The sequence below is a fragment of the Microtus ochrogaster genome, chromosome 2, assembly GCF_000317375.1.
Source record: "Microtus ochrogaster isolate Prairie Vole_2 chromosome 2, MicOch1.0, whole genome shotgun sequence".
NCBI lineage: Eukaryota > Metazoa > Chordata > Mammalia > Rodentia > Cricetidae > Microtus > Microtus ochrogaster.
Window position 1 is genome coordinate 86,667,823 of NC_022010.1, and position 16,127 is coordinate 86,683,949.

Below are 16,127 nucleotides of genomic sequence, written 5' to 3' on the forward strand. Positions count from 1 at the left end.
TAAATAAAAATGTATATATAAGTGGATAGATGATAGATAGATAGATAGATAGATAGATAGATAGATAGATAGATAGATAGATAGATAGTCTAGAATGTAAAATTGACAGAATTTTGGAATGAATTGAAGCCACATTAGGTCATATTTTATCTTATTCTTCGGGTTTTATTTTGTTTTACAGGTGCTCTTTTTCCCATCACATTACCTAACTTTTATATTGTATTGTGAGCACCTGGAGGGATCATAAACATTGTTTACTTGTGATTCGGTTTTTGCATCCCCAGAATTACTTAAATATGAATATTATTCTGTCTATTAATAAATTCTTAATCCTTTTCTATAATGTTGAAAAATCCCAAGTTCAAGGGTGGGCTTCTGCTTCTTTAGAATCATCTGTCTCTGATCTCTCATGGCAACCAACATCTGTTGAAACTGTTTGCTCAGTGGTCCTTAGGTTGGAGCTACTTAGGACTAGAATAAATGCCTCCCCTGGGATGTGCTCCCCTTGAATTGTGCCTGTTGGCTACTACAGTGAGTGGAGCTGAGTCCCTGATAACAGATAGATGCTAAGACTTTCAGCAAAATGATTTATCTCTGTAGTTCTGTTTTAAACCTGAGAGGCTAATATTTGTCTACAAGTTCAATACTCAATCATTCTGGGTTGAATCAGATTAACCCCTTGAGTACTTTGTCATTTGAAGTACAGTCTAATAAAGTTCATGAGCAAAGATATGAAATGGAAATCCTCAGGAGTGTTAAAAAAACAAATAGGGGATTATTTTCACAAACAATTGCAAGTCTTTTTTAAAAGTGGATATTGCATAGTATACTTTGCCACCCAGATATTTAAGCCATTGTACTTATCTTTAGAAGTCAAGGCAGTGGCCATCCATGTGCAGCAAATGAACTGACATCAAATGAGCTCAGGAGGGAAAAGATAATAATAGTTACAATTTGTTCAAGAGTCTTATGCAGTGGTTCTCAACCTATGAGTCATGACTCCTCTGTTGTAAAATGACCCTTTTACAGGGATACATAACAGTAGCAAAATTATAGTTATGAAGTAGCAATGAAATGATTTAATGGTTGGGAGTCAAGGCAACGTGAAGAACTGTGTTAAAGCAATGCAACATTAGAAAGGAAGAGAACCCGGATATTATGAAAACTATCAAATTTAAACATGATATCCTAAAATTCTGACATATAGAATTTTGTAAGAACAGTTCACTACTTTATTTTAGAGGCGTGAAAGAGTTTCAAACTCCTGTGACTAATAGTGGATTGGAAGATCACAGCTCAGCACTGTTTCCTTGAACCCCTACCATGTGTATTTAAAACTTTTTCTTCACTGGTAGGTGGTGGCACAAGCCTTTAATCTCAGTACTGTGGAGGCAGAGGTAGGTGGATCTCTGTAACTTCAAAGCCAGCCTGGTCTACACAGCAAGTTCCGAGACAGCTAAGGCTGTAACTCAAAGAAACTCTGTCTCAACAAAATAAAGAAAAGAAAACACATATACACAGTAAATAATAAATAAAACTTCATTCATCTCCTTTAATGTTTCTCTAAATTGTATAGAAATAACACAAGATACATGTTCAAGGAGATATAGAGTTTAGTATGAAAGTAACCTCTCTTAAAGAGCTCAAAAGAATTATCACTGTAAATGTCAGCCCCTTCTTGCTGTTCACGTATGTTTAGCACAGAAATTGAAAGCTGATGAGCTAAGGTTTATAAAATGGTCAAGCTGTTAGGCTGTTAGAGAGGTGAACAGAAATATAGTTAAATTTTATTTCTCCCATGTCCCTTGGCTTATACACAGCAAAACAACTTCAGAAATGTCAAGCAACTTGGCAAAATTAAACAGGAGGATCAAAACAGATCCCAGGAAACAACACTATTACTTCCACTAAAATTAAGTATTCAAGTGGGACAAACAATCAAATACTCCTGGCACCTCCAATTCTTCAAGCTTCACGTTGACAGATGCTGCTTAGAAATGACTAGGTTTGATGCCTCAAAAATAGGAAGCAAGCATTAGCTTCAAGTTCTGCTGAGTTTGAGCTGAATGTTCCTCTGAAGTTGAGGTTTTAGATATAGCCCATATGCTGTGATTCTGGGATTGCTCCAATCAACTGTGAACTTTCCTCAGAAGCATAAATATCTAAGGAGTTTAAGTGTGGGTAGAAAGACAGTCAAATAAATGCTTTACTTAAAAACCTATTAAAAATATGGGAAAATGCACCATCATAAATTATTTGTATAACTAATTGTACTTTTAAAATATTCTCGAAAATGGGTGGTAATTTACCAAGAAGATGTAAATTATGAAATGAATTCCAAGTTAAAAGTACATCAATAAAGTTGCAATAAAACTATTCTGCTATCTCGAATCACATGGACCAAATAAGGACAGCACAGTGTCTCATCAAATCCAACTTTTTGTATACTTCATTGAAACCTGTGTTTGACAGTTATTAAAAAAACTAGTTACACATGTTTAATGTATTTATTAATAAACTTTCAATAAATTGCAAGGCAAAATAGAAACCTTAAAAAATCGGGGATGAGCTGCTGAGATGGGTGATAAGGAAGGGAGAAGTCTTGTTTTCAATATCATAAGCAGAATATTGTATTAGTTTGGGAATTAATTTTTTGTAAGAAATATAACTCTTTTGTACATTCATTTCAACCCTGCAGTTACTCAGTGTAAAGACAGACATTGTTGTAAATTATGACCCTGTTAAACCTTCTGAGCCACACTTTGCTTTACCCACATTTCTTCTCGATTTTTCTTTGCCTTTGGAATTCAGGCATCACAGACGAGGAAACTCGGCTCTCAAAAGTCAGTGCTTCTACTGAAATGCAAAGCACTAGTAAGTTATACCTAGGAGGAAAATGATGATTAAACTATTAGATTCATTTAAGATTGACTGAAAATAGAAAAAAAAAAAACTCCCCTAATATATGAGAATAGGAGAAGGTAAGGAGAGGAGGAAAGAAATGAGAGAATGATTAAAATTAAGCTGAATTCCAGAAAGGGTATTGCAATTTTATCAAAATCTAGATATTAAATTAACTCTTGTAAATTGGGTTCTTGATTTTCATAATGAAGTTAAATCCAAGGACAAGAACAAAAGTATCTACAGACTGAACGAGTGTCTGAAACAGGGAGTGCAAGTGTAACCAGTTCATATAAAGCCTTAGTCCTGGGGTTCAGCTGGCTCTTCTTTAGCTCCTCAAGGATTATCGTGCGTCACCGGAAGCAGCAGCTCCCACACAGGGATGATGAGCATCCCCAGCAGATATTTACTCCTGGCTGCAGCTACGTTTGGGTTTCATAATTCGGGATCACTAATACCATCCACACACAAAAGGAATAAAGGAATCTCAGGATGCAGAGTCATGGCCCCTGGAATAATATAATCTGAAATGGCAAGAGCGACCTTTCAGAGAACCTGGGTCTAAGCTTACCCCACACATGTAAGGAATCAGAGTGAGAAAACAGCCATGATCTCTAGTGCCACCACGTACAGGTGCATCAGGGAATGCAGGAAGAAACAAAAGCAGCTTGGGTACATAATGGAATATTCTTCTCTGAAAATAATCGAATGCTACCATTTGTATTGATATTGGTGAGCCTGGGGAATGGTACGCTAAGTGGTTCATATGCATTCTAATAAAGCTGATCCCATGGAAATTAATACAGAATGATGTTTACCAAAAAGGAATGGAGAGTGTAAGGTAAGGAATGAAGGCAAATGTCTGACCAATAGGTGCCTGGGCTGCAGATAGACAAAACAAAGAAGTTCTGCCTGGGTGAGTGTAGACAATGATAATATGCTATATACTTTAAAATGCTGGAAGGAGGGTCTAATCACAGAAAGAAATGGGGCGAAGGCATCTTAAGAAAAGGACGACAGTGTGAATTTAAGGCAGCATGAGCTTAGGACAAAGGGGATTCAACTAAGATAAGCAAGCTTTTCTTGAATTCCTGATCTCTTGCCAGAACAATGAATCTAAATATAAGCAACAAGTCTGTGTGGTCGGTACAGACCCACATGTGCTGTGCTCATAACCTTTGTTTTATTGCATATTTAGCTTTCATGGGCTTGTGACTTCCAATTATAGTTTGGAAACACTGTATTTTATTTTATTTATGTCAATGGACGTTTTACTAGTTCATTATACTAGTTCTACATTTTTTTTTTTGTACTGGTGATGAACTAAAGGATTTTGAATCTACAAGGTTGAAGCTGAACAATTTGTAATGACACACTCAATTTTCCCTTTAGTTCCATAGTCATTTTATCTGTTTTAGTCCTCTTCTGCAGTTTGTGTTTTTAATTAAATATGTTTAGTGTCAAGTTCTCTATTCATTTAACGGCAGAGTGACTTGATACTGCCCCGCATGGAAATGGGGAAAATTAAAAACTTTTTAGTCTGGTTTAGTTAGCAATGACAGCAAAAACTGCTAAATTTCAGTATATCTTTGTAGTTAATAGTGAGCTTTTCATGACTTCCTAAAGAATTTGTGTAGCATTAAAGGTGTGTTAACTAGAAGTTGATAGAATGACAGGAAGGAGGGGGATCACTCTGTTAAGGATCACACACATTATCTTTTGTGGGTGTATAATACAAACCTTCTGACAATTATGAAAACTGTAACTAAAAAGCCTCCAACATATATTTTTTTTCTGAATCAATATTTCTTAGTTAATAAATAAAGGTTTATTTGTAATATCTTTCAACTCTAAGAGGATGACTTAAGTTGTAAATACAGACAACTTATAATTTCTTTCAGAATTTCACTATTCTTTGATATGTTTAGGGGTAAATGTTGTTCTCAAGATGTTTTCCGATCAGAGCTTAGAAAGTCCCCCCGGAATCTTCCACTCTCTGATGAAGTATTAGCTGCTGATGGCTTCTGGGATAAGAGTAGGTACTATACTTTGCTGTGTGCAAAATAAATTGCCCTCCAGGCTGACATGCACAGTTCCAAAACTCATGGTCATAAATATCATCTTTTCTAAACTTAGTAGGTCTCAAAAGAAAAGAGATATAGATATTTGAAAAGGTGTTATAGGGAGAAGGAAGGTTAGTAAGGTTGGGAAGGGTATTGGAGAGAATAGGGCTTCCTGTAACCATACATCACTTTATATATGCAGGAAATTGTCAAAGTAAATAAATAAACAAATACAGATTAAATATGGAAAAAATAGATAATTAAGATATTTTAGCAGAACTCTATAGTCTCCTTCAGAACAGATGCACTGAAAATTATGTCTGATTTTAGAGTATATTATGTCCATCATATGTTATATTACTTATTCATTGTACATGTTATTTTTATGCCCCAAGGGAGGGAAGATACCAATACGATGGACATCACCAGAAGCAATTGCCTACCGCAAGTTTACCTCCGCTAGCGATGTGTGGAGTTATGGGATTGTTCTCTGGGAAGTTATGTCATATGGAGAAAGACCATATTGGGAGATGTCCAATCAGGATGTAAGTATGAGCTTGTAGTTTATGAATTATGAGTTGAGATTAAAACTTCAAGCTGTGCAAGGAAGTGGAGCATAATGAAACCAGGTGGTAACTACTTGGTGACATAGAAGTTGAATATTTAGTTAAAAAAAAATTCTTGTATCTTACAAGGGTTTTAATTGAGCTGTTTTTACAGATTTATTTTGCTCCCTCAAGCAGGGATTTAAAAATGGAACAAATAGAATATTTCTAACAATAATGTAGCAAAATTATATATGTGTGTGTGTGTGTGTGTGTGTGTGTGTGTGTGTGTGTGTGTGTGTGTGTGTGTGTGTGTGTTCATGTGTGCATGCAAGCACAACATGGAATAGTAACAATATTTTTGCTGGATATTTTTCTACCTAACATTATTAAGACTATGCATGCCATCATTTCTTGACTAAATTTTTACAACTGCTCCAGTATTTGCTTACTTAAATTTAGTATCCAAAGAGACAAAATTAATAATCACTACCATGTTGTTTCTAATAATACTCTAGGCCTGCACATGAACTTAATCATAGAAACTGAGTCAGGCTAGAGGAAAAAATCTTTAGCATTCTGTTAGAACTACAGAATGAGCATTTTTTTTTAAAGTAGAATCATGTTTGCATTTTTTGCATGTTGCTACTGTTTAAAAAAAGATACTATTAGCACATGGGATTAGAATATTTCGTTATGCTTACCAGAAATTTTGTGCATGAACCCAAACATACAAGAAAGCAAACTGAGATGATGCTGTCCAATTTCAAGTCACTACTTATGAGATTTCCTCTACTATATGTTGATATATCAATAATACTCTGTTTTCTCACATGTGCTTAGTATGTCAAATACAGCAATTATGGTAGAATCGCATTAAGTTTTCCATGTATTTTCTTCAAACTGATGTTATATTAGAGCATCTAGAAGCATGGTACCTGAACCCACAACTTTAGCCTGGCCTAGGAACTTGTTAGGAATAAAAATTCTCGGGATTTACCCCCTAAGTGGATGATTCAGTAATGCTTTGAGAGGAAAGTATTTTGCACATTAAGAACTTCTACAGATGTTTCTGATTTACAATAAACTTTTAAAATTGCTGCGTTATGTATTTAAAAACAGTAATGCATAGCCCACAGTAGTGTACAAAAGAGAACTTCTCTGGGTCACAAAGTTCTGAACTGTGGTATGATTGGAATCTGCATCCTGATTTATTTTGCATGAATCTTTACAAGACTTATATATTTAATAATCGATATAATAAAAATAATCATTTTATAGCAACAAAATTCCTGTACTCTGGAACATTTATTTTTACCTTGGTTTTCAAAAGACCTTTACACACACTACTTTCATTTAATCTTCCTGTCAAAAATATTTTCAGGCATGGATAATCTGTTATGGATATAACTAGCTCTTGTCTTCTTAGGACATTTTCAAAAACTATCTTATTGAACTTTAAAATATTCCTACCAGTGTAAATGAAAAACTCCAATGAGTCTCTTGTCTCTGACCCTGGAAACTCTTCTCCTCCCGTAGGTAATTAAAGCAGTGGATGAGGGCTACCGCCTCCCGCCTCCCATGGACTGCCCAGCTGCCTTGTATCAGCTGATGCTGGACTGCTGGCAGAAAGACAGGAACAACAGGCCCAAGTTTGAGCAGATTGTCAGCATTCTGGACAAGCTCATCCGGAATCCAGGCAGCCTGAAGATCATCACCAGTGCAGCAGCAAGGTGACACATTGGCTGTGCATGCTACTCTCCTTCCACAACGCATGATTCCCACTCCCCCTCCAACCGGATTCTAAGAAATTGTGGTTCTCAGAACTGGAGTAGAAGAATTCTCCTGTGATTTTGGAATAATAATGGAAGTATTAGTATGATTCTTAGCTAGAAGTGTCCCTATCTTCAAGCTTAAGTCTGGGAAATATGAAAGCTGAACACATAGTTTATTTTACTATTCACCATTTAAGGGAAAAGGGGGATAAGTTACTTGCTTAAAGCTATATTCCAGTAGTTGAGCCCATTCTGATGGTGTATATCAGTAAATCCAGCCTTTGAGAGGTGGAGGAATCCACAGTCATTCTCAGACACACAATGAGAGCAAATCAGACTGAGTTACAAGAGACCCTTACAAAACAAAGAATAAAAACAACAAGAGCAAAAACACAAATTAAACCAAAAGATCCAGGAGTTTGTGAATGTGTGATTAGTATGTGTGTGTAAATATGTATATAAGTGACATTCTAATAATTATGAATTTTGACCAGATTTTATGTAAACACTTGATTTAATATTTTAAGAAATAAAATGAAAAGAATGTCCCTAAATCTAGAATGAAGAAAATACTAAAATTTAAAATACAAGCGCTGATTACAGCATTTTAGAAAATGAGGATCCATACATAAATGATAGATAGATAGATAGATAGATAGATAGATAGATAGATAGATAGATGATAGATAGATTGTGTGTTAATTTTTTCTTGTATATATTCAAGTTCTGTAATGTGCTTTTATAGACATGTGTTGTAAAATGATTAGCATAATCAAACTAAGTAGTGCTTCATCATTTTACATATTTAACTTTTATATCAATTAACTTTACAATGAGACATCTTAAAATCTTTCTAGACCAATATCCTAACACTTATGAATTATTTTTACATTCATCATGTTGTGCATTAAGAGTCACAACCTTTTTAACTTAAAATATAGGTGTGTTTCTTGTAATTACAATCTTCTAACTTGTTTCCACTCTCATCCTGGGTGAGCTCTATACTCTCTGTCTCTGTGTGGGACCAAGTTTAGATTCAATTTGCGATTTCATACCACAGTTATTTATTCATCTGTGGATGATTTCACTTAAAATAATTCCCTCAAGATTCATTCACATTGTTATAAATACTAAATATGTTGATATATAGTGAGAACATGGATGTTTTTACTGAATATATTGACACATAGTAAGAACATGCATGTTTTCGTAGTCATTTATTGCTGGTGTTTGTGTTATTTTACCTCACTGCTTTTGTTGCAATAGGGAAAATATATTTTAAGTTAATTAACTTATTCCTCTTGCTATTCACCAAGAATTGGATTATATTTTGGCTCCACTTTTAATTTTTTGAGGAAATTCCATGTTATATGAATTTAGATTCCCAACAATATTACTTTTATTCATATTAATTATAACTCTTAAAGTCTAATGTGTTTTTAATCATGTCCACCTTTCCCAGTGTGAGGTGATTTTGTAGTGATTTTTATTTGCATGCCCCAAAAATAGGTGAATGGTTTACACATAATTACAATTGTTTTGGTCCCTTTGTGTGACAAGTCTGTATTAAGTCTTTTGTCTATCTTTTATTAAGTCATTCATGGTGTTTTTTGTTGTTAGGATGTGACTTCTTATACATTGCGGTTATTAACCTATTATTATATGTATGGTATGTAGAGATTTCTCTACTCTGTAGATCTATTACTGTATTTTTGAATGATTTCACTGCTGTGCAGAATTTTTTTAGTTTGTTGTAATTATACTTATTTTCTTTTCATTAGTTGGTTTTGCTTTGGTGGCCATATCCAAAAGTTACTTCCAAGACCAATATAATAGTGTTTTTTTATCTGTATTTTCTTTCTTTAATTTTTTTATTTCTTTTTTGTTTTCTTTTCTATTTATTTATTTACTTATTTGGTTTTTTTGAGACAAGGTTTCTCTGTAAGTTTGGAGCCTATCCTGGAACTAGCTCATGTATACCAGGCTGGCCTCAAACTCACAGAGATCCACCTGCCTCTGCCTCCCTAGTTCTGGGATTAAAGGTTTGTGCCACCACTGCCTGGCTTTAATCTGTATTTTCTTATAAGTGTTTTATAGTTCAGAACTTATGGTTCAATCTTTAAACCACTTTGAATTGGTATAGTGAGCATAGCATACATGATCAAGATTTATATGACGTTTTAACAAAAGAAGGGAAATCTAAATCATGCTTTTAATGTCGTTGTGTGAGAATGATAGTTTATTAGTTTCATATAACATATAGCAGCTACTACACTAGAATTTATTAATGTACTTTTAGAAGAAATTTTCCCATAATTTATTCAATCAAGATTCATCTATGTCCCAAACTTGACAAGAAGTGAGATAACGCAGACTTTGTGAAAGTCTACCTGACAGTTTGACAACTGGCTGACTTGTAGGCCTGTCCTTGCAGGAGCATATGCTCCTCATTTTACACCTTGAAGCTATTTCTTTTGATCTTTGCTCAGTAGTAAACTGTAGCAGGGAAAAACAACCCTTCAGCCCTCTTCCTCTCGTGAGGAGGCATTCAAACCTTCCACTGGATGGTCTTATCACGCTAAAGATGAATGATGCTATAGGATCTAGGACTATTTAACCCCAGTTCTGTGGATGAAAACAGTCTTACATCAGATTACAGAATGTCAGGAGACACAGAAGTAAGTATCCAACCTTTAATACTTAAAGTTTATACTTTCTGAATCGTTTTATCTACTATGCAATTTTTGGCTACTACAGCATTAAATACCCAAATAATTTCTAGAAATTTAGACACAAAGCATTTAGTTCTGGGAAAAAATAGATATTTTTTCTATAAAATGATATTGGTTTTAGTTCATCAAATGTAAAACTGGTAACTCTACTTATAGTTATAAAGGTATTTGTCTTGGGAGGCCAACCCATGCAAAGTCACTGTCAGGCTTCTTCATTGCCACTCAAGGATTTCAATACTTTTCCTTCCTCTAAAAATAAAAATGAGTTCCCACTGTTTGACAGTAATGGTGTTTTTTTATATATATATATATTGATTGAACTTGTTTCCTTCCTTAATTTTCAAACAATGTTCTTAAAATAGTCATGATTGAAATTTTAAAGATGAGTATGTACTTTGGAGATCCTTGGTGGCAAAATGAAATTTACTGCCACTTGTTCTTATCTACTTTGTTGTTTCTAGTCATTTTTGAAGGAAGTGTTCCTTGGACCATCATGAACAAATTCTACTGTTTTCTTACTTTCTGCTTCTGTCTCCTCTTTATATATCTAAAATTTTCATTTCTGTGTGATCTTTGCAATAGAAATATACTTATGACATTTCTCACATTTTGCGGTGACAGGCATCACCAAAAGAATTTATAAAGTGTATCTGACCCTAAATCTTTAAGAAAGAACTCTAGAATCCACTTGCTTCATAAAACTCTGGTGACTGCTTTTTCTCGACAGGTAAATTTAAGATGTTGCGTTCAGTATCACCTGTATGGGCAGATATCTTGGATCACTACAGTCCTATTTTTCTAACATTCCTCAAAACAAAACTTCCCAAAGAGTAGTTTCAAGATATTTCTAATATGTGTTCTGAAACATTCATATTTCTCTGTCCTCCAAACAGGCAGATTTGTTCTACTGTTTATTTGGGGAGTTGAGGTGAAATTTTGGCATGCCATCGTTGCAGCATCCATTCCTCGAAACTAGTCCACTGCATTGACTGCCTTACTAAGCTCCTCTTCTCTTTTTCCCTGGACCAAGCAGCTGTCCACATAGCACTCAGATTGTCTTATACAAACAAGTATAATTTTAACCATTTTATAGCCAATTTGATATTATCTTTATAACACCAAGGAATTGGTAGACTTCTTGGCGGCTTTAAAAAGCCTTGCTTTCCCAGTGACACTTTTCATTTATTCACTAATTTCTGTGGAAAACTATGATAAGACCACCTTTATATAATAAAAACTAAGTAGTCGCTAAAAATGAGGAAGCCGGTGGTCCTGATCATGTTCACAATTGTGCTACAGAAGATGTACAATATGCAATAGGCAGTAAGACTATAGTATGAAAGAAATAGGTAGTTATATGGAGATTAAACCCTCTGAAGAGCTTGGGTTTGATCTATTGTCTGCAGGGTAATAATGACTTAGCTGTTTAAAGAGTCAATAGCCCCTCTCACATACACATCCATACACAGAGTATTAGAGGCGATAAGTGAATTGAAGATAAGTGAACTAAAGATACCTTAAGATGAGAAGTGATTTAAAGGTACTGGGAAGTGAGTGGGAGATAGGTAATATTACTGAATAGCAGTGGAAAAAGAATTGTTTTATCATAGCCTCAAGATGCAAACGGAAGCCAGAGCACTTAAGACTATGAGGCTATCACAAAGATTTTGAGATTTGTTTTCTAGTGCATAAGGAATCTATTAGAACATCTGAAGCTGAGAAGTTACATGAGTTGATTTATGCAGCATTTCTTTAGGGGTCCATTTTATCCAGTGACTCCTTTCACTTTAGCAACACAGCAGCCTGCGGGGCACTTCCAGTTCCTTCAGCACACTGAGCATCTCAGAAAGCAGAAGCTCCTGCTTTCACCCATCCCAGATTTTCCTTTGTGTCTTTTTGTCCTCATGGAGTCAGCTAGTCCACCATGCATTTACTGACAGAGTTTTCAGGTAATATAATTAATATTCAATGCCCTTATTCCTGTACCGAATGAAATATGATAGTGAGCATATTCTCCAATCTGGATTTTCTGTGTGAATTTTTTAAATTAACACTTCACTTGCACTGGTTCAGAGCAGAATCTTTCTATTCTGTGTATCTGTGTGAACATCACTTTCTCAAGAGTCCATGACTAGAGAACTATAAAGTAGATGGTCAGGAAGCCCCTAGGACCACTACCCATCACAAGGAGTAATGAGACGGGATGCTATATTAAATTTATAATATATTAATTTATATTTATGTACACTTATATTTGTAGTTATAATAATATTATATTTATAGTATACTCCTTTTCAAGTTATCTGCTTTCTTAAATGTAAATGGGAAAGGATGCATATGAAGTTTGTGTGCTGACAGTACAGCAGTATGAAGTTACACAGTCGCAGTTAAAAAGCATCTTTCATACAACGTTTTCCTAAGTTTCATGTTAATTGTATAGGTAGAGTCTAGTCTGCTACCTCTACTCCCAACTTACATTTAATTATGATGGGAAAAGCATGGAGGAGAAAGTGATAGCTAAGCTCAGTTTAAAGTATCCTTTATAGGGACATGAAATAGCAGCCATAGATGTATAATTAATAGGTGAAGTTTCAAATTGATGGCATTCATAACCAATATATCTTTTTTATTCTTCCTAGCATTTTTAATTTCTGAAAAAGTGCTTTGCCATGGATTACCATGAGACTTTATGGAGGGGATATGAGATCCTAATAGATTGACAGTGAGCTATCCTAATCCCAGTTTGCAAGTCTATAATTCTCAGCTCCTTGCAACTTCCAAATTGCTTTGGGATTCAGAGATCATGGTGAAACCACTAAACATTTCAGCTAAAATGTACAAGTAACCACGTTAAGTTCTAAAAGTGCCACAGCATTCACTCACTGAAATGGACAAACGACTCTGTTGAATATAACTGTGTGTGGTTGAACCTGGGAAGATTTTAGGTAGCTTATGTGGGTGCTGTGCAATCACTCAATCGCAGGAGATGTCAATCCTACAAAGAAATAAGAGATAAACATCCATGGCTATGCAAACTCATAACAGACTTCAGTTACTCTTACCCAGAAAGAAAGCTTTCCTGCAGAGCTTTGGGAAATAATACCTACTATAACTCAGAGACATGTTAAGTGTAATACAAAGAATTGGTAAATAGTGGACAATACATTGCCCTAAGTGGAATGGTAAGAATCATAAAACTGAAAGGGCAGAAAAACTTGGGCTTCAGCAATGGAAGTTTGCTGCATTCCTTTCTCAAAATTACTTTGGTTCCTTTAAAGCAGTTGTTCTCAACCTGTAAGTTGTGACGCCTTTGGAGTTGGATGTTAGATATCTCCGATATTTACATTACGATTCCTAACAGTACCAAAATTACATGAAGCAGCAATGAAAGGGAGGGTCACACCATTAGGAAGGCTGAGAACCACGGTGGTTTTAGAGTGATAAATCTGAAATTGTAAGAACCAAGATGAGGAACAGGACAGAAAATGTAAAATGGTACCATTGAGATATTTAGAAGAAAAACACAATTATAATTTTCATCTTTGGAAAGGAAGCGGAAATCGTTCTCCTTTGCTTTAAGATTCAGAGATATCTTTATTGAAACGATCATGACGGAAACGCCATAGAAGATAAAATGGTTCCAAAAGGACAGGTACTGGAATTAGAAGTGGATTATCACATCTATCTTGCTTTTCTACTCAAAGTCTCAGTGGTTCTCAACCCTTTGAACGCTGTGACCCTTTAGTACAGTTCCTCGTGGTGACCCACTCCCAACCATAAAGTTATTTTCATTTCAACTTCATAACTATAAATTTGTTTCTATTATGACTAGTAATATAATATCTCACTAATGTATGTATAATAAGGTCCCAAAGACCAAGTCATATTGATTTAATGGAATTCATTGTAAAGTTTGCCTCTCATTGCCTTACTCTTTATGAAAAGCTCATGTTAATATTTACAGTACAAATAAGACCAAAAACAAACAGTGCTCACCATTTCCCTGTTAATGGTCATAAGCAAATCTATTTTATAACACTTCCTACCTCTGAGCACATAAAACAGTATTTTTCAGAATAACTGATGTTTTGACAAATATTTTGTACTTTAAGATAAAGCCTACAACCAAAAACCAATTCTGCCTTATTCCTCAAAATGACTTTGATCTCAAATTCTGAACTGACAGGGTGATTTTGCTCTCTGACAAATATAATAAAAAAACCATTTTACAGGGAAACAAATATTCCAGATACCCAGGCAATTTCTTCTTAATAATAGCAATCTTAAAATGAAAGTAACTAATTTTACTATAGAGAGTTATTAAAGTGCACAAGAAGCTATAAATGCTCAAGTTTCTTTTAAAGATAAAGATATTTAAAATAATACAATGGCCTTTTTCTTTGACGCTTTATTTACATAGTAATTTTTCATTGGGAAACAAAGAAATATTTATTCTACATATAAATCTGAATGCATATATCTGTTCAAGGTTATTTTCCATTACTGATGGAAATTTTATATATTTAATAGTATTTGGGATTTTAACGTAAAGATAAAGAGATCAAGGTTAGCATTGATCCATATTCAAATAAAATAAAAATATAACATTCCTACTCAAATATAGTGTACAGGTATCAAGTTAATACTTAAAAGTAAGTTACAAAATGTATTGAAAAGCATAACGGAAAATGGTAACAATACTTTGGCTTTAAGAAATGACTTAACATTTCCCTGAAATTATTTCTAATAAATAAAGTTAAATTTAACTATTTTACAGCATCTATCTCTAGTATTAGTGATCTCTCTAGATGCCATGGCATCAGCTCCTTGGTTGAAAAAATATATATCATTTATAAACTTAGTGCATTGACTTAGAACCATTTGCAAAGAAAAAGCCAGACAAGAATAACTCCTGATTCAATCCTAACGAATCCAGGGCTTTATTGAAACAACCTTATTATTAGGAGGTATTCCTGGACTTGGCAGTTGGAAGCTGACATTTGTTCCCCACTACCTGGTACTAATTGGTATGTAAGCCCTGGCAGCTAAAATAGGACTTGATGGGAAGAAAAATATGTGTACCTCTTTAATGCAAGGGTATGAAAGCCCATAAAAGAATAATTCACAAACCCAAATACAAGGCGGGAGCAAGCAGGCGAGGAAAGTTATTTTTTGCTTCCCCTGAGCAAACATGTAATTTCCATGATTTCTTTTTAATGACTGCGGTCTGTGGCCAGTAGGCACTGATTTATGAAAAGCTGTAAAAGATCAGGTGGAACTCTGTAGGACATCGTTTACAGCTGCATGGATTGAAACCTATCTAATTTGTCTAGGAAAAGTGTGAGCTCACGGTGCACATCACCCTGCCTATAAATTTCCCCTTCAGACCCCAAGTCTGGGGCTGGGTCTAAAAAAACCCTGCTGCCTGCAGCTGCTCAGAATGCTGGATTCCCTTGGTGCGCATGAAGAGACATCACAGGCTCTTCACAGTGAGAGACAAATTCCTATCCATTGATAAACTCTCCAGATGTCCTCTCGGAGGAGGAAAGGAACCAATTTTTATTTGAAATCCCTAGAGAGATCCCGGAAGTGGAAAAATGATACTTTGCAGGACCGGTTATTCTGAGGTCACCGGCACGGCATTAAAATTAGGTTCCTTTTTTTTTCTTTTTTTCTTTTTTTTCTTTTTTTTTGTCTTGGTTGTACTTTGATCCAAGTCATAAACAGAAAAACTCAGCTGGGGTCACTCTAATCCCTAATCCACACGTCCTGTTCTATTTCAATTTGTTTATACTAATTTTCTCCAACTTCTTGTTGAGTCTGTCCAAAGTGTTGAGTTTAAAAATACAAACCGTCCTGCGCTGGGAAGAAAATGTTTCCCATTTTGCTATTAGGCACACTTCATAAATATCCTGAATAAATGGCCTGGGGTTTGATTCTTTGTACCCACAAACCCATAAATAAAAAAGTATTGCTATTCATGGGACGAAGAGACGACATGGGTTCTGTGCAACAGCTACTGGAGACATGGAAACTGGTCTGTGTGTGTTCACATCCTAGGGTCTTTTTATATTTCTCACATTCAAGGTGCTTTTGTTTCTCATTGTCTTG

General features: G+C 35.0%; 1 protein-coding gene across 2 annotated transcripts in view; it reads left to right on the forward strand.

The window, feature by feature from the left end:
- The window catches only part of Epha3 (EPH receptor A3), a 303,692-nt gene that overhangs the window by 275,232 nt on the left and 12,333 nt on the right, over positions 1–16,127 (forward strand). For both annotated transcript variants that reach the window (XM_005345246.2, XM_026788576.1), the window contains exons 14-15: positions 5,360–5,509; positions 7,049–7,242. In XM_005345246.2, coding sequence (XP_005345303.1) covers positions 5,360–5,509; positions 7,049–7,242 — 344 coding nt within the window. The remainder of the gene's footprint in view (positions 1–5,359; positions 5,510–7,048; positions 7,243–16,127) is intronic.